Genomic DNA, 17,474 nt, shown 5'->3' with positions numbered 1-17,474 from the left:
TGCTCAAAGTGTCAGAGATGGGACAGGGAAAATAGGCAGAGGTGCTGGGTGGGATGCATCTGGTGTTGGGTGGGTGATTTCTGAGCTGGACAGGGAGGGAGACATGATCAGAGCTCCGCGTCTGTCCATAGCACATACGCCACGGTCACGACTCACCCAGGATCTCACAGCACCCCCTCCACCTCTGCTAGTCATCTTTAGCCTTACTGTTGGTAACTAAACATGGCAGAGCGCCCCAGCACACAGCCTGGCACAGAACCAGGGCTTAATGTTTGCTGAATGAATGAATGAATGAAGAATGAAGGGTGTAGAAAGAGAGAACAATTACTGGGGAATTCCGGCCTGGATGTGAAGAAGACAAAGCTCTAAGGAAGTCCCCTGCTTGGCTCAGACAGGGTGGGCAAGGGTCCTGTCTGGGGTCTGATGCTACCCCATCTTGCACCCCCCCCCCACCCTTATCACGTCCTCCTGGATGGTCTGATCATGAGAAAGATCATGGCAGTTGAGGAAGGGAGAAGTCACAGCCTTGGGCAGATCCTCAGCTTTGGGGACTCCTGCCTTCCCCTCCACCCGCCTTTGGGCTGTTTGCACAGAGACCTCAGCTGAGAGAGCCCCTCCTTTTCTCACCACCCTCTCTGCCATGGGTGTGGCATCCAGGCATTGCTGGGGCTGGAGGGGGAAGCAGTGATCTCCAAAGCAGAGGAGCAGGGGCAAAGGGGCCGGAGGCAGGGTGGGAGGGAGCTGACATTTATTGAACAACTGCTATATGCCAGACCCATTGCTTATCTGACCTCATGTATGATCACAACCTTTGTGGAGTGTGCATTATCCCAATTTCATTCCCCCCCCTTTTTTTTGGTCAAATGTAGTGGGGTTTTTTTTCATTTAAATTCAATTAATTAACATACAGTGTATGATCGGTTTCAGAGCTAGAGGTCAGTGATTCATCAGTCTCACATAACGCCCAGTGCTCATTACATCACGTGCCCTCCTTAATGCCCATCACTCCATTGCCCCATCCCCCCCCTCCCCCCGGCAACCCTCAGTTTGTTTCCTATGACTGAGTCTCTTATGGTTGGTTTGTCTCCCTCTCTGGTTTCGTCTTATTTTATGTTCCCCTCCTTTCCCCTATGATCCTCTGTTTTGTTTCTTAAATTCCACATATGAGTGAGATCATATGATAACTGTCTTTCTCTGATTGACTTATTCCGCTTAGCGTAATACTCTCTAGTTCCATCCACGTCGTTGCAAACCCATTTCATTTCCTAATAGAGAGACTGCTACACTCTGTGAAAACAAGGACCACATCTGTCTTGTTCGATACGTGATCCACAGATTCACAGCCTCTACCACGGTGGCCAGGACAGTACACATTCCAGGACTTCTTCTAGAAAGAAAGAAAGAAAGATAGATAGAAAAGGCAAGGCCAGGCCCTCAAGGGGTTCAGTGAAGTGTCTCTAGTGGAAGGATGTGGGAAAACAAGTAGAAAGGAGGGTGATGATGCCTGCTCGGCAGGTGGACAGGAAGGTTTTCTGGAAGGCTGGTTGAGCTCAGTCCTGGAGGAAGGACAGGTATTTGTCATGTGAATAGAGGGAGTGACAGGGACCCCAGTCAGAGGGATAGACAGCGGTGTGAGAAGTGTCGAGCACTTAGGGAACTGCTGGGGGCATCAGCATGGCAAGCGCCCAGGGCAGGGATCCCAGGGCGCTGCTAGAAGTGAGGTCAGAGAAGAAGGGAGGAGCCAGACCACAGGGGCGGGGCAGCATTGCCACGTGCCAAACCAAGAGTTGGAACTGTCCTCTGAGGACTGTGGGGGCTACTGTAGGCTGCTGCATGTTTGAAGCAGAGAGATAGGATCAGCTTTAAGTTTCGGGAAGATCACTCTAGCAGCTGTTGGAAGGATAGATGGGCAATGCGGGCAGGAGAAAACAGGCCAGTGGCTGGGGAAGCCCCAGGCAGGATAGGGCTGTGCCCCTGGAGCTGAGGCAGCAGACTCAGATGTTGAAGAATACTCAGCAGGACTCCCTGCAAGTCTGGATGGCACCTGCAGGTGTTGGAGGTGTCAGATCTCTGGGGCTTCCGATCTGGATGGGCTGTGTTTAGGAAGACAAGGTCCAGCATGGTCAGAAGGCCGACAAAGCACTGGACGCCGTCAGCACCATCCCCACCTGAAACAAAGCGGTGTCAGCCCCGATGAGGCCTGGTGCCCTGGGGGTGCTGGGAGTTGTGCGTGTGCATGTGTGTGTGCTGACTAGGGCAGAGCTGGAGAAGATGCAAGCGCTGAGGTCCTGACAGGGTGAGCAGGCCTTTCTAGTCTGGAAGGAAGGAGGCTAAGGGGAGACGTGGCAGGAGTCCAGAAAGCCGAGAACAGGCCATCACATTGCCAAGGGCTCAGCCCAAAGCTTCAAAAGGGGAAAACTTAATCAAGTGGACAGAAACTGCCCTTCATAAGCTGGCTGCGGATTCCCGGATGAGGTGTGCACTCAGCACACACCCAGAGAGGGCTGGACAATTCCTGACCGACAGGCCGGGAAGGGGCAGGAGGGAAGGGGGGGCTGGAGCTCCAGAGGCGCCCAGCCTGCATTTGGGGGTGTGGAGAACAGCCGAACTTGGACCTGGTCCTGCATAGGCTCTGATGGCCCTGGCGGCCAGCTCCCTGGCTGCAGAGAAACCGTGTCCTGACCCGGACGCTTGCCGCTCCTCTTTGGACCTGGTTTCCTCCTCTGTCAAAGGGACAGTTGATCTACATGGTGGCTCTGACGCCTTGCACCTGTCATGTCTTCTATTGACTGCACTAGAGCTGGCTCTGGGGAGGAGAGGGAGGGAGATGGGAGGGAGATGGGGGACGGGAGGCAGAGAAACCTCAGGGGAACTGGAGCGTGCACACACTCCTTCCTCAGAGACTTCCTGAGCACTCACTACGTGCCAGGGACCCTTCTAGGCCTTGGGGGATAGAGCAATAGACAAAACAGACCCAGTGCCCATCCTCACGGAACACACACTCTGGCGCATGCGCCTAGGCACGTGGGCCTCCCGGCTTGTGGGTGCAGTCCCCGTGCCGTTGGGCCCTGCAGGGCGGGTGACATCAGCGAGTCCCTGTGTGTGCCCCTTGCAGGTGTTCTCCATGGCGCCCCCGTTTGAGGTCAATGGTCTCCCGCGAGCTGTGCCTCTGAGCCTGCCCTACCAGGACTTCAAGAAAGATCTCTCTGATTACCGAGAACGGGCTCGGTTGCTCAACAGGGTCCGGAGGGTGGGCTTCTCCCACATGCTGCTCACCACCCCCCAGGTCCCACTGGCAACGGTTCAGCCTCAAGCTAATGGGAAGGAGGAAGAGGAAGAGGAGGAAGAAGAGGAGGAAGAGGAGGAAGAGGAGGAGGAGGAAGACGAGGAGGAGGAGGAGGAGGAAGAGGAAGACGAGGAGGAGGAGGAAGAGGAGGAGGAGGGGGAGGAGGAGGAGGAAGGGGAGGAGGGGGAGGAGGCAGTGGCTCTAGGGGAGGTGCTGGGACCTCGCAGTGGCTGCAGCAGTGATGGGAGTGAGAGGAGCACGGACCGGAGTCAGGAGGGTGCCCCATCCACGCTGCTGGCTGACGACCAGAAGGAGTCCAGGGGCCGGGCCTCCATGGCCGACGGGGACCTGGAGCCTGAGGAGGGCTCCAAAACGCTGGTGCTCGTCTCCCCTGGCGACATGAAGAAGTCGCCCGTCACTGCCGACCTGGCCCCCGACCCTGACCTGGGCACTCTGGCTGCCCTCACTCCTCAGCAAGAGCGGCCCCAGCCCACTGGCAGCCAGCTGGACGTGTCTGAGCCGGGCACCCTGTCCTCTGTCCTCAAGTCTGAGCCCAAGCCCCCTGGACCCGGGACAGGGCCAGGGGCCGGGGCAGTGACCGCAGGGGCAGGAGGAGTGGCAGTCACCTCCTCACCCTTCACCAAAGTTGAGAGGACCTTTGTGCACATTGCGGAGAAAACCCACCTCAATGTCATGTCTTCCGGTGGACAAGCCTCCCGGCCTGAGGAGCTGGGCCCTGGGGGTGAGCTGGGCCTGGAGGCACCCTCTGATGGGAGGGTTGTGGAGGAGGGGGTCTCTGTGCCCCTGGAGAACGGCATCGCCCAGGCAGGGCTGGAGAGCTGTGCTCCGACTGGCCCCCCCGGGGACACCCCCTTGGAGGTGGCCACAGACTCACTGCCCAATGGCCCAGCCCTTGCCAACGGGCCGGCCCCAGCGTCCCCGCTGGAGCCAGGCCCCGAGAAACTGGCCACCATCTCCCCCAGCCGCCATGCCATGGCAGGCCCCCGCCCCAGGAGCCGGATCCCTGTCCTGCTGTCTGAGGAGGACACGGGCTCGGAGCCCTCCGGCTCCCTGTCCGCCAGAGAGCGGTGGGGCAAGAGGGCCCGGCCACAGCAGGACCTGGCGAGGCTGGTGATGGAGAAGAGGCAGGGCCGCCTGCTGTTGCGGCTGGCCTCTGGGGCCTCGTCCTCCTCCAGTGAGGAGCAGCGCCGGGCCTCAGAGACGCTCTCGGGCACGGGCTCCGAGGAGGACACGCCTGCCTCGGAGCCCGCTGCCCCCAGGAAGGCCGGGGGGGCCGCCGCCACCCGGAGCCGGATTCCCCGCCCCATCAGCATCCGCATGCCCACGCCCGCCGCGGCCCAGCAGCAGTCCGCGGGCAGACCCCATGGCGCTGCCCCCGCCTCCGACACAGCCATCACCAGCAGGTGAGAAACGGCTGCCAGCCCTAGGGTGGGCAGAGGGTGACCACAGAAGGCCTCCCCCGGCAGGAGCTTCCCCGGAGCCAAGGTCAGGGCCTAGTGAGGATGCAGGAGGGACCCTCGGCCACCCCTCCTGTTCACCACCTCCCCAACTAAGCGCCTCTTCTGACTCAGGTTCCAGCCCTGTCACTGGGCTCAAGGGAGTGGCTACAGTGCACATGTCTAGAGGGGTCGCCAGGGAGGCCAAGCTTGGGAAAGGTTAATGGGGGCCAGTGAGGCTCACACACAGCCTCTGGTGTGCCGGGAGGCATTTGAAGCCAAAGGATAAAGACCAGAGTCGTTGGGAGAAAACGTTATTCATATGTAAACGGGTATGTGATAGAGTAGAATGTAAAATCCATGAGAATTTTAAAGATGAAACAGGTCCAAGAAAGACTGCAGCAGGCTCTCAGGTAGCAGCCCGGGAGTGTGTGGCCCCTAGAGGTGCTGCCCTGGAGGATGGAGCACCAGCCCTAGTTTATCCACCTGTGCCGTGGTCTCCCCAGCCTCACCCAGCTCCGAAGACGCAGGGCTCCAGGGCTCAGTGCTCAGCGATTCTGAAAATGCCTCTCCTTTTTTGTTTCTTTGCCCTCCTCTTTTCTCTTGCCTTCTGCCCGCCCCCCGCCTCCGTCCCGCAGGCTCCAGCTGCAGAAGCCTCCAGGGTCGGCCGTGGCTGCTGACCTCCGCCCCAAACAGCCCCCCGGCCGGGGCCCGGGGCCCGGGAGAGCCCCAGCCGGCGCCAGGCCCCCCGCCCCGCGCAGTCCAGGCCCCTCCGCCTCCGCCGCGCCGCGCCACCCCAACGCGTCCCCCCGGAGCCAGTCCCTGTCCCGCAAGGAGAGCTCCTCCCCCTCGCACCAGGCCCGGCCCGCGGGGCCCCCGCCCCGGGGCGCCCCGCAGGCGCGGGCCCAGCCTGATGGCACCCCCTCCCCGGGGGGCCCCAAGAAAGGACCCAGAGGGAAACTCCAGACTCAGCGCGCAGCAACCAAAGGCCGGGCGGGGGTCGCGGAGGGCCGGGCCGGGGCCAGATAATGACGCGCGCGTTTCTCCGCGGCCCCCCACCCTCACCCCGGCCCCCCACCCGCAGCCGGCCACACTGAAACAGCTCCCAGCACAGCCTTACGCGCCTGACGCGCGCCACCCGCGGCCCCAGCTTCCCGCCTGCACCCGCGAGGACGCGCGCCGGCCCGGCCGGAGGGGGCCGCCGCGCTGCGGGGGGAGGGCCCGCCTCCCGGTCCTCCACCCCCTCTCCGTGACCCCTGCCCTCCCCCTGCCGCCCTTCGGGTGGGGCAGGCTCACCCTCCGCCCCGGGGAAGGCTCAGCCACTTTTTCACCGAGGACTCCACTCATGGGGACGCCCCCCGCCCCCACCCGCCAGGCCGCTGCTGCTCTCCGTGCTCCCCCCAGGGACCTCTGCTTACACCTCCTGCGGCGCCTTTCCCTCCTCCTGGCCTTCTCCCAGCCCAAGCCCACCCACTCCCGTTTTCAGAAAGGCAGCCTCAAATTCCGGAAGTGGAAGCTCCAGCCTACCCTCTCCACTGCCCCCCCAGGGGCCAACCCCACAATCTCCTGGGAGCTGTGGTGGTCCAAAAGGCCTCTTCTCAGCTGCCAGGCTGGGGTTGGGGAGCTGGGACCTAGGGGCCATTGGTCTACTCAGGTGTGAGGGGGCAGGTCTGACCAGCCCCAAAGTCAGCTCCATCCTGGACACCCCTGTCGGAAGCAGTGGGCAGGTGATTGGGGGGCTGCTCTCCTGTACCCCTAGGGTGCAAAGTCCTCCTCCCCCCAAATTTGGGTGGGTCCTCAGTGGGAACCATAGAGTGTGTGTGGGCTGCCTTCCTGGGCACGTGTTTCCCAATGGGAAGTTGGAGGGGGGCTTTAAACAAGGTTTCACCCCCTCCCTTGGCCTCCTGATCTAGTGCTCAGGACCCCTCACCATCAGGAATTCCTTCTTGCCATCTAACCTCAATCCTGCCTGCTGCAGTTTCAGCCGACTTCCCTCTCTCCTGAGTTCAGTGGAGGTGGAGAATGGCTGGTTTTCATCTTCTCTGCACTGGCTGTTTAGAGATTCAGGGACTCAGTTCAGGCCGGGTCACCCTTTCTGTCCTCCTGGGGGTGGGGAGGGGGCTGGATCAGACCGTTATCCCCCCCAGTGGGCAGAGAGAGCAGAAACAGGCAGACAGAGAGCTGGCCCCTGGACTCAAGGCAGAAAGGCCCTTCTAACTTCCAGATTGTGTGCTTGTGTGATGGGTCCGGCCCAAGTCCCCTTCTCCCCCAGCTAAGCCTTCAGCCTGTCCCCTCTTGTACTAACCCCAACCCATGCAGCTGAGTTGTCCCTGCAGAGGGTGAGGGCTGTGCTGCTCCATGAATGGAAATGGGGCTTCCTCCTGGGTCTGGCTCCTGCATGGCTCATCCCACCTCATTATGAGCCTGAACTGCCTCTGTCTGGGCCAAGCGGCACACTGGCTGCGGAAGGGACAGCCAACTCTGTCTATCTGGGACAGGTCCCCTGCAGGCCTCCTCCATCCTCAGCACCCTCAGCCTCTGTCCCCTGGCCTGGCCCCTCTGTTCTCTGGTTCCCAGAGAGCAAGGCAAGGCAACCAGGGGAAGAGGAGGAAAGGCCCCGACATGCCCCAGTGGTCTGGCAGCATCCAGCCACCATCGCTTAGAAGGACGCCGGTGAGGAAGTTGGCTCTGGAAGCAGCCTGGTGGTGCCAGCTGAAGCCCCTCTTGGAGAGTCAGCAGGCTTGGGCAGCTGTTTCCACACCAAGGTGGTGGCTCCTCTGCAATCCAGCCCAGGGGAGGACTCCAGGGTGGACGGCCTTCGAGGTCCATCTCATGCTGACGCAGAAGCTCCCAGAACACTCAGGAAACCTCTCCGGACAGAGCCCTCTTTGTCAACCCGAGACCCTCCCAAGGCCTCTACTGCCCTCTGGGTCCAGCAGAGGGGGTGGAAGAGGGGCCACTCCCTCCCACCTAGAGCTTCTCCGAATGACAATCAGCTCCTGCCAGGTGGGGACCAGGGCATGACCCCCGGTGCCCAGGTCCTGGGCCTGCTCCTTGCCACCAACCGAACCGTGAATGTAGGGCCCCCAGCTTCACCCCTGCCCCAGGACCAACAACACCCTGGTTTGGTGTTGGGAGGAAAAGGGGGCCGCCTGAGAGAGCCCCAGGCCTATCCCACCCCCAGCTTCATACAGCACCGGAGCTGGGCAGAGACGCAAAACCCTGTCTGCTCTTGGGATTCCAGACCTCCCTAGGGCTCCCATCTGACCTCAGGCCTCTGCGTCATTGAATGTCACCGAGGTGGGGGAGGAAGGGAAGGGACGAGTGTGGGAGGGGACCAGGGGACTGACTCTGCTCCTCTCCCCAGGAAGGATCCAGGGCAGAGGAAACCACACCTCCCAGTGTCCCCACCCCCAGCTGCAGCCTCTTCCCCCTCGAGCACCCATCCCTTCCACCAAGGCCTCCTGGTCCTGAACCCCTTCCCTGTAAAAGAGTGTCACACCACCACGTCCGCCACCACCTCACCCCTCTAGCACTTCCTCATCGCCACAGCCTGTGTCATTGGCTCAGATGCAGGTCTGCTCACCCCCAGAACATGCCTCCCCTCCCAAGCCACACTGTGCACGAAGCGGGTGCAGGAGAAGGGTCGTGCCCCAGGCACGTGGGCTCCCCCTTTCCCAGCCCCTCACTGGGGCCTGGCTCAGTCTTCTCAGCTCCGGGGATCAGCCCTGGCGGGCATGGAGTGGGGGGCAGGGAGATGCCCTCCCCCTCCCCCAGGGAAGCCACTGAAGAATGTTTACACGCCAAACAGAATGTAACACCCTCCCCCACCTCTTCCCAGTCACTGCATGGCCTCTGACCATACCCTGCACCTGCCCACCCCCACCCCGACACCCTGGAAGCCGCTGTCATGATTAGATCGGGTCTTGGAAGGGAAGTAGCCATCACACCATTAAAAAGCCTGTGGACCTTTCGTTCTGTTGGCCTGGACTCTTCTTCCTTTGGGGAAGAGGGCAAAGCCCAGGTCCTGGGGCTGGGGGTGGGCAGGGGGGAAGAGTGCTGGTTGGTGGGCAAGTTGGGAGGGACTGTCATGGAGGCAGGTTGTCTCTACAGAGATGGAAACAGAAGCTGAGGACAAGACAGATCCAGGGTCACACCGGATGAAGAGGGCTGCCCTCTGTCTCTGACTGCAAAGCCTGCAGGCTCTCAGCTCCCCAGCTGTCCCTCCAAGGGCCAGAGACTGAGTCCCCTGGCTTGGTGCCGGCGGAGAGGGAGGGAGGAAGGAAGAATTTTCATGGCCCTGAAGTTAACAGACACAAGTGAGTGTTCGGAAAATCATAAAGCTAAGCAGCTCACAGGCGAAGAGAAACAATGGTCATTATTCTAGCAACATCTATGGAAATTATAAATGAATGTGGCCTATGACCTAGCATCTCCACTTCTAGAAACGTATCCTATCATGGCCGCATAGACTTGCAAAACTCCACGTGTCCAAAGTTACTCACTGCAGTACTCTGCACGGAACTCCACAAAGCCTCAGAGCCTCAGCCGCGATCTCACACTCAGGACGTCTGGAAATGGGAGCTTTTTTGTTAGACTGGCACAAACTCATCTGGTATCTTGATCTCGGGGTCGCGGGTTCTGGCCCCATGTTGGGCGTGGAGACTTCTTTTAAAAAAGTGCGGAAGCAGTCTAAGTGTCCGCTAATTGGGGCTGATTAGTACAGCATGGCCTCCCGCACGACGGGGACCCCATCACAGAGTCCCGTGAGGCTCTACGGTGAAGGAGGTGTATACGCTTTGTATACACTTAAGGACTGGTGTCCAAGACTAAGAACACATGAGAGAGCCGTGTGTATAATGTGCAGCTATTTAGATGAGTGAGAGGTGTCTGGTTGCTTCAGGGAGGAAGGCTGAGGGGGAAGGGAGGCTTTTCTGTGGGGTACTTGCTGTACCTTTTGCCTTTTGGACCCTACATTCAGCGGGTGTAACATTTTCACCTAGGCAATACCTAGACAATTTCTGTCCCAGGACACGCTCCTGGCTGTGCCTGGGATCAGAGGTAAAAGGGCCCTAGGTCTGAAGTTCTGCTTTCCCTCTGAGAAAACCACGAAGGTGCAGCTCGGACGTTCCAGAAGCTGTGTAACCGTCTCCTGTTCCTGCCCTTGCCTCCTGGGATCCCCTTGCTTCCAACATGCGTGCCAGGGGGCTCTAGGTCCTAATTTACAAGACATCAGTGGGGCTTCCACATGCTTTCAGCTTCCTTCTTGTTTAGAAATGTCAAAAGCATGGGGCGCCTGGGTGGCTGAGTCAGTTAGGCGTCTGCCTTCGGCTCGAGTCGTGATCCCGGGATCCTGGGATCAGGTCCCGGGACTGGCTCTCTGCTCGGCGGGGAGTCTGCTTCTCCCTCTCCCTCTGTGATCTCTCTCACTTTCGCTCTCTCTCAAATAAATAAATAAAATCTTAAAAAAAAAAAAAGTGTCAAAAGCAGAGGCTCCTGGGTGGCTTCGTCAATTAAGCGGCTGACTCTTGGTTTCCATGCAGGTGGTGATCTCAGGGCCCTGATCTCAGGGTCTTGAGATCAAGCCCCAAATCCAACTCTGTGCTCATGGGGGAGTCTACTTAAGACTCTCTCTCTCTCCCTCTACCCCTCCTACCCCCCCCACATGCGTGTGCTCTCTCTTTCTCTCAAGTAAATAAATAAATCTTAAAAAAAAAAAAAAGTCAAGGGGCGCCTGGGTGGCTCAGTTGTTAAGTGGTGAAGCGTCTGCTTTCAGCTCAGGTCATGATCCCGGGTCCTGGGATCGAGCCCCGCATTGGGCTCCCTGCTCAGCGGGGATCTTGCTTCTCCCTCTCCCTCTGCCTGCCGCTCCCCCTGCCTGTGCTCTCTCTCTCTCAAATAAATGAATAAAATCTAAAAAAAAAAAAGTTAAAAACAGATCATATTTGTAGTATAAAGACAAATGTAAACAGCATATAAAATAAAACAGGAACCGCCCCCCATCCATGAATCTGATCATTTAGAGGTAACTCCTGCGAATGGTTTCTTTTTTTTTTTAAGAGTTTATTTTGTTTTATTTTAAGATTGATTTATTTATTTTAGAGAGAGAGAGAGAGAACGCGCGCTCGAGTGTGCGTGCAAGAGGAGGGAGGAGGGGCAGAGGGAGAGAATCCTCAAGCAGACTCCCTGCTGAGCATGGATTCCCAAACAGGGGACTCAACATGGGGCTTGATCCCACCACCAATGAGATCATGACCTGGGCCGAAACCAAGAGTCAGATGCCCAACTGACTGAGCCACCTAGGCTTCCCTTAAAGATTTTATTTTTTAAGTAATCTCTATACCCAACGTGGGGCTCAAACTCACAACCCTGAGATCGAGTCACATGCTCTACTGACTGAGCCAGCCAGGCTCCCCAATGACTTCTTTTTTATGTTTACTTTTTTTTTTTTTTAATTCATTTCAGACAGAGAGATACAGAGTGAGAGAGAGAGCAGGAGCAGTGGGGAGAGGCAGAGGGAGAGGGAGAAGCAGACTCCCTGCTGAGCAGGGAGCCCGATGTGGGGCTCGATCCCAGGACCTGGAGATCATGACCTGGGCCGAAGGCAGACGCATAACTGACTGAGCCACCCAGGCACCCCATTTTTATGTTTACAATAATAGCTCTCTCGCAGGGCACCTGGGTGGCTCAGTCAGTTATGTGTTTGTCTTCGGCTCAGGTCATGATTCCAGAGTCCTGGGATCGAGTCCTGCGTCGGGCTCCCTGCTCAGTGGGGAGCCTGCTTCTCCCCTTCCCTCTGCCTGCTCCCCCTGCTTGTGCGTGCTCTCTCTCTCTGTCAGATAAATAAATACAATCTTTAAAAAAAAATAATAGTTCTCTCCCTCCCTCCTTCCCTGTCCCCCCCATAAATAGAAGAACATGTTATACTTGTTATTCTGAAACATAATTTTGATGCCCAACGATATGTCTTAAAATATAGTTTGTAGTGTATTCATAGAGTTGTGCAGCCATCACCACAGTCAATTTTAGAACAGTTCTACCACCACCAAAAGAAACTCCTTATCCATTAGCATTCACTCCCATATCTCCCCAACCCCTTCAGCCCCAGGCAGCTACTAATCTACTTTCTGTTTCTATATAGATTTGTCTATTTTGGACATTTCATATAATACATGAAATACATTTCATACAATATATGACTCTTTGTGACTGCCATCTTTCACTTAGCATTGTTTTCGAGATTCATCCCTATTGTAGTATTTATCAGTATTTCATTCCTTTTCATGGCTGAATCATATTCCATTCTGTGGACAGACCATATTTTATCCATTCATCAGTCGATCGACTTTTGGCTATCATGAAAAATGCTGCTATGAATATTCTTTTCCAAGTGTTTGTTTGGACAAATGTTTTCATTTCTCTCGGGTAAATACCTAGAAGTAGATTGCTGGGTCATTTGGTAATTTTATGTTTAACATTTTGAGGAATTACCAAACATTTCCACAGTGGTTGTGCCATTTTACATTCCCACCAGTAATGTATGAGAATCCTCACGGTCTTTTTAATGGCTACATAGTAGTTCATGGCATGAATGTTCCATAATTTATTTAACTAGTCCCTTAGTTGATTTTTCATTAGATTCTTTCCAACTTTTTACTATTTCAAATAGTGTCAGAATTAACATCCTGGCTCCAATCTTTGCTTACCTCTTCAAGTCTAGTGCTAGGAAAAATCCCCAGAATAATCAAATAGATGAAAAATGGTCTCTTGTTCTATTTTTGAGAACGAATGCCAGGGATTATTCATTCATTATTTAGTATTCTTTCAATCATTCATTTATTCAACTAATCCTTCAGGCCATTGCTGAGCTCCACATGTATCAGAAACTATGCCAGACATGGGTCTTTATCAGAGAATTGAGACAAAGCATACTGTGCCCTCAAGGAGGTGGTTTTAAATTAACTTTTACTTGGCATGTGCTACATGCACTCAGGCAGAGACTCTGGGCCCAGCCTGGGAGCTTCAAGGAAGGCCCTCAGATGGATATGATTCTTAGACTGAATTTTGAAGGACGAACTGAAGTTGGACTGATGATGCGGAGAGGACATTCCTGGCAGGAGTAGTGTGGGCCAGGTGTGGAGGCGTGAGAGCTGCGTGTGGTTCCGTGTGGTGGTTACAGGTGTGAATCGAGGAGTAGAGGGAGGAGTGAAGGGCGGTGGCACCAGGCCCGAGACAGGGGTAGGCTGTCCCAAGGAGGACAGCTTTAGAGGGTTATAGAGAATCTGTGCCCTCCTCACTCCCCAAGCCTGAGGCCTGCCAGGCACGCTCACCTCCTGAGGTCCAACACAGCTGTCAGAGCCTACCTGATGCTCCGTGGCTGAGGACCTGCCCAGGTCCTGGCTGACCTTCTCCCTACTTCCCAAGAAAGAGACTTCTCTTTTCTGTCCTATGGCCCAGAGTGCTCTGAGGACAGGGGCACAGAGAAATAAGTGACTTCATCGAGGTTGCTCAGTCAGGGGCTAGAGAGGGGCCATAAGATCAAGGACATTGGAGGGGGCTTTATTAGTAGAAAGAGACCCTTGGGGATTACCCTGGAGAAGAGGGACAGGGTGGGAGTGTGGAGGGTGTGCCTCTCATCAACAGCCACAGGGGCCTGCTGAGATTCTCCCACTGGCTAATCAAGAGTCAAGGTCAGAATAAGAGCCGAGACCAACCCCAGACTGAAGGATGGTCAGGATGATCTTCAAGTCCTTAGCAGATGTCATTGCCCGTGGTGATGAGGTGATGGGGGAGGGGAGGCTGCATGGTCATGGGAATGTGGCCATGGGTCAGGGGGACACATGATACAAGCCCATTTTCATCAACTCTAGGTGGCACCTTCTCCATTCCTTCTCATCTATATACCATTAAACCCAAAGTGGCATAACATCCCGCCCATTACCACCACCACCAATTTTTACCACAATCACCATCTCTACATCCATTACCCACCTCTAACTCTCTTGCCAGCACCATCATTACTCAAATCACAGATACCTTCTCCCAAACCAGGCTCCATTACCACCACCACCACCAACATCACCATCAACGCTACTAGCCCTTGATGACATAATGATTAACTAGAGAGATAGGATTCCTGCTCTCAAGGAGCCTACACATCTTCATCATGACCACCAGCACCATCATTATCATCTACCACATAATCCTTGTCACCACCACGGCCTTATAACCAACCACATCACTATTACCACTATCCTAGCCCCATACCCCTTACCCCTACCCCAGTCACTCCCATCACCATCAGTTTACCATCAGTATTCCCATTCGATCATGATTACACCATCCCATCACCATACTTATCACTGCAATCGATACCATCAGTTGGAATTCCACCGTCATTACCACCATCATCATTGTAGGAAATAATTACATGGGTTGCAGCCATGGTTAATGGTCAGTGAAGCCCCAACTAAGATGGGGAGGTCATCTGAGGTCACTCAATGTGGAGAGGGACAAAAGGATAAGAAGTCCTGAAGTGTATGAAGTCCATATTGCAAGCAATCCCAAATAGGGAAATGTTTATCCTAGGAATTTATTCTTCCCCAAACCCTCCAACAGTTCTAGCAATAATTTCAACTAAGGAGTTGCTATTTTTTTCCAGTGCACAAGGCTCTCCTTCTCATCTAGTCTGGTATAAATGAATGCTTCCTCCAGCTTGGCCTCTGAGCTCAGGTTTGGATTCCCAGGTTGGAGAGGAATGAGGATAGTTAAAAACAAGCTCTCAACTGGTGATTTAGAGCTGATCTGCCCTCTGGTTAGACCCTTGGCATTTCAAACCTTGCCTGTCTAGTTCCATCATCTGCCTCCAAACATCATGGTCACTGTCACCACCACTCCTTGATGACATTAGAGAGGAGAGATGCCATATGAGGTGGGGGCAGGGAGTAAGATGAAGCCAGGAGTACAGTTAATACCAAATCACTCTCTATAGAAAGGGGCTAAGATTCAGATCTGAGTTTCTTAGGAGCCAATGCATAAGGGGAGAGATAACCACTATCTGACTATCAGCTCTTTCTCATGTTACGGTAGGAGAGAAATTCCCATTGTGGGGGAAAAAAAACCCCCAAAAATGCACCACAGCCAATGCCCAGACTTGGCCTCATTGGCGGTTTCTTTGGCTGTGAAAACTTCAGAGTGCTCCCCATGGAGCCGCTGGATGGACCACAGAGGTAAGATGTCCGCAAAACTTAGTTCTCTAAGCTGCAAAGGAATGTGGTATTTTACTTGTTTATTCGTATTTATTTATATTTACTTATTTGTATTTTAAGTAGGTTCTACGCCCAACATGGGGCTTGAACTCCTGACCCTGAGATCAAGAGTCGAATGCTCTACCAACGGAGACAGCCAGGTGCCCTGGTATTTTATATTTTTACATAAATGATATGATTATGTGGTATTAAATGAGGGAGGAACCAACAGTGTAGAGGTCACACGTCGGTGAGAGCAAGAGGGGCAGGGGTTGTGTCCCTCCTGAACTGGTCTCCAGGGCAGCTTGGGCAGCCATCAGGTGAACAAGAGGGAGAGGCCAAGGCTGTCCAGGGGACCGCACCAAGGTGTGAGGTGCCGACAGGCTGGTGTGTTTGGGGAACTGGAGGGAAGTAGGGATGCCGTGGAAGGGCCAGGAGGAGGCTGAGGGGGGCGCCAAGCTTTGGGAGAATCGTGTGGGCCAAAGGAAGGAGCTGGGCTTTCACCCTCCAGCAGGGGGGGCTTTGCCCCAAGCCATTGTCCTGTCAGCTTTGGGTTTTAAATTGTCCACTGTGGGGGCGCCTGGGTGGCTCAGTCGTTAAGCGTCCGCCTTCGGCTCAGGTCATGATCCCAGGGTCCTGGGATCGAGCCCCGCATCGGGCTCCCTGCTCAGCGGGAGGCCTGCTTCTCCCTCTCCCACTCCCCCTGCTTGTGTTCCTGCTCTCACTATGTCTCTCTCTGTCAAATAAATAAATAAATAAATAAAATGTTATAAAATAAAATAAAATGTCCACTGTGGCAGGTGTGTAGAGAGTGGGCTGAGAGGGGTGACACCGGAGGCCAGGAGGTTTGTTCACCTGGTTTGAACCCTCCCGCTGGACTGTGCGCTCCCTGAGAGCAGGGGCTGTGTGGAGCCATCTGGGTGCTCTGCAGAAGGCTTGGGTTATCTTACTATGATCGCCTCCTGCCGCTGCCCTCGCTCCCGTGCTATTAGCACCACCCTGACCACACACCGTGTCACTGAGTTAGTTCCCTTCTGGAGCTTTCTCAGGGAGCCCAGCAGCTTGGGCCAAAGGCCTGGGCCAGAGGCAGGGGTCCTGGTCCTCTCTCCAGCTGTGCCACTGTGTGGCCCCAGCAAGCACCCCCCACCCCCATTTCCTTAGCTGTTCAAAGTGAGGGCTAGATTAGACTAGGGGTTTTCACACTTTTTGGGGGGAGTCTATTTGCTTAGAAATCTGGAGCCCTTAGAAAAAAATCTGACGTCCTCCCAGCTCTGCGAACCCAGAGTTCGGAGAAGCAGATCAGAATAAACCTGATATTGCTGGCCTCTGCCGTGCTTTTGCTGCAGACTCCGTGAATAAGAACTGAATGTAGAAGATCAGACAAACCCTGAGTCTTCGGCATTGCAGGTACCCATGGCGGGACCATGGCGAGCCCTCTCTTTCCCTACCCACCCAATCCCCCAAGGGGAAGCTCCGAAAATAGGGGCAGGGGGGCAGGCAGGAGGGACTATGTGTATGGGAAGTGGGAGAGTGATGGGTCTGGGATCACCCAGATGGACCAGGCTGCCCAGGCAGTTCCAGGTGTGTCTCAGGCCAGGGCATAAGGCTCCAGCTGGGGGCCTAAGGGTATATGGCGGCTTTGTGGCTCAGCAGAAAGAACTCTTCACCTGGTCAGGGCCTGGCCTTCAGTATGTATGTATGTATGTATGTATGTATTTAAGATAGAGCGCACAAGCAGGGGGAATGGCAGGCAGAGGGAGAGGGAGAAGCAAGCAGGCTCCCCACTGAGCCGGGAGGCAGACCCGGGGCCCAATACCAGGGTCCTGGGATCACAACCAGAGCCAAAGGCAGTGAGCCACCCAGGTGCCACCCCCCACCCTTTTTAAAAAAAGATTTATTTATTTATTTGAGATGGAGAGAGAGAGAGTGAGTGAGGGGAGGGGCAGAGGGAGAGAAGCAGACGCCCTGCTGAATGATCCATGAGATGATGACCTGAGCCGAAATCACCTGTTGGATGCTTAACCAACTGAGCCCCCCCAGGCGCCCCCTGGCCCTCAGTCTGGAATCCTGGGGGCCCAGGCAAGCTGTGCCTTCATTAGGTAAGGCTGACTTAAATCTTCCATAGAACAAAGGGCATCCCAGGAGAGTTGTCACCATGCCCCAGAGGACTCCTCCTCTTAGGAAGTCTTGGAGTCTAGGCGCTCCCTTCCCACACACCCAGCTACCCCAACATGGCAACCCGAGACTAGCCCACTTGGTCCCTGAGCACCGATCTGTAAGTCCCAGAGCCACAGAGTCAGTGACTTCTGAATGGATGGCGGCCCCTCCCCCAGGCTCTGGACCCTACAGGCAGGGATCCCTGAAGACCTGGTGATCAGGGAGGGCCCAGTCCTGGCCCAGCCCCCAGGGCTGGATTCTGCCTGCAGGCTCTCTGCTCTTCAGTCTAACTGCTCCCGCCTCCAGAGTCCAAGGGTCCAAGTGCTG

At 55.5% G+C, this 17,474-nt stretch overlaps 1 protein-coding gene and 1 long non-coding RNA gene across 2 annotated transcripts in view; both read left to right on the top strand.

Moving 5' to 3' along the window:
- TTBK1 (tau tubulin kinase 1) overlaps positions 1-5,807 on the top strand; it is a 37,376-nt gene extending 31,569 nt beyond the window's left edge. The window contains exons 14-15 of the mRNA XM_036124038.2: positions 3,116-4,710; positions 5,382-5,807. Of these exons, the coding sequence (XP_035979931.2) occupies positions 3,116-4,710; positions 5,382-5,772 (1,986 nt within the window). The 3' untranslated portion in view covers positions 5,773-5,807. The remainder of the gene's footprint in view (positions 1-3,115; positions 4,711-5,381) is intronic.
- Positions 5,808-5,938: 131 nt separating this feature from the next.
- On the top strand, positions 5,939-8,716 carry LOC118555746 (uncharacterized). The gene is made up of 2 exons (XR_013441259.1): positions 5,939-7,749; positions 8,111-8,716. It is a non-coding gene; the product is annotated as an uncharacterized LOC118555746 (long non-coding RNA).
- The last annotated feature ends 8,758 nt before the right edge of the window (positions 8,717-17,474 follow it).

This window comes from Halichoerus grypus, chromosome 9, assembly GCF_964656455.1.
Source record: "Halichoerus grypus chromosome 9, mHalGry1.hap1.1, whole genome shotgun sequence".
Taxonomy (NCBI): Eukaryota; Metazoa; Chordata; class Mammalia; order Carnivora; family Phocidae; genus Halichoerus; species Halichoerus grypus.
The sequence above is the reverse complement of the archived record's forward strand: the minus strand, read 5'-3'. Positions and strand labels throughout refer to the sequence as shown.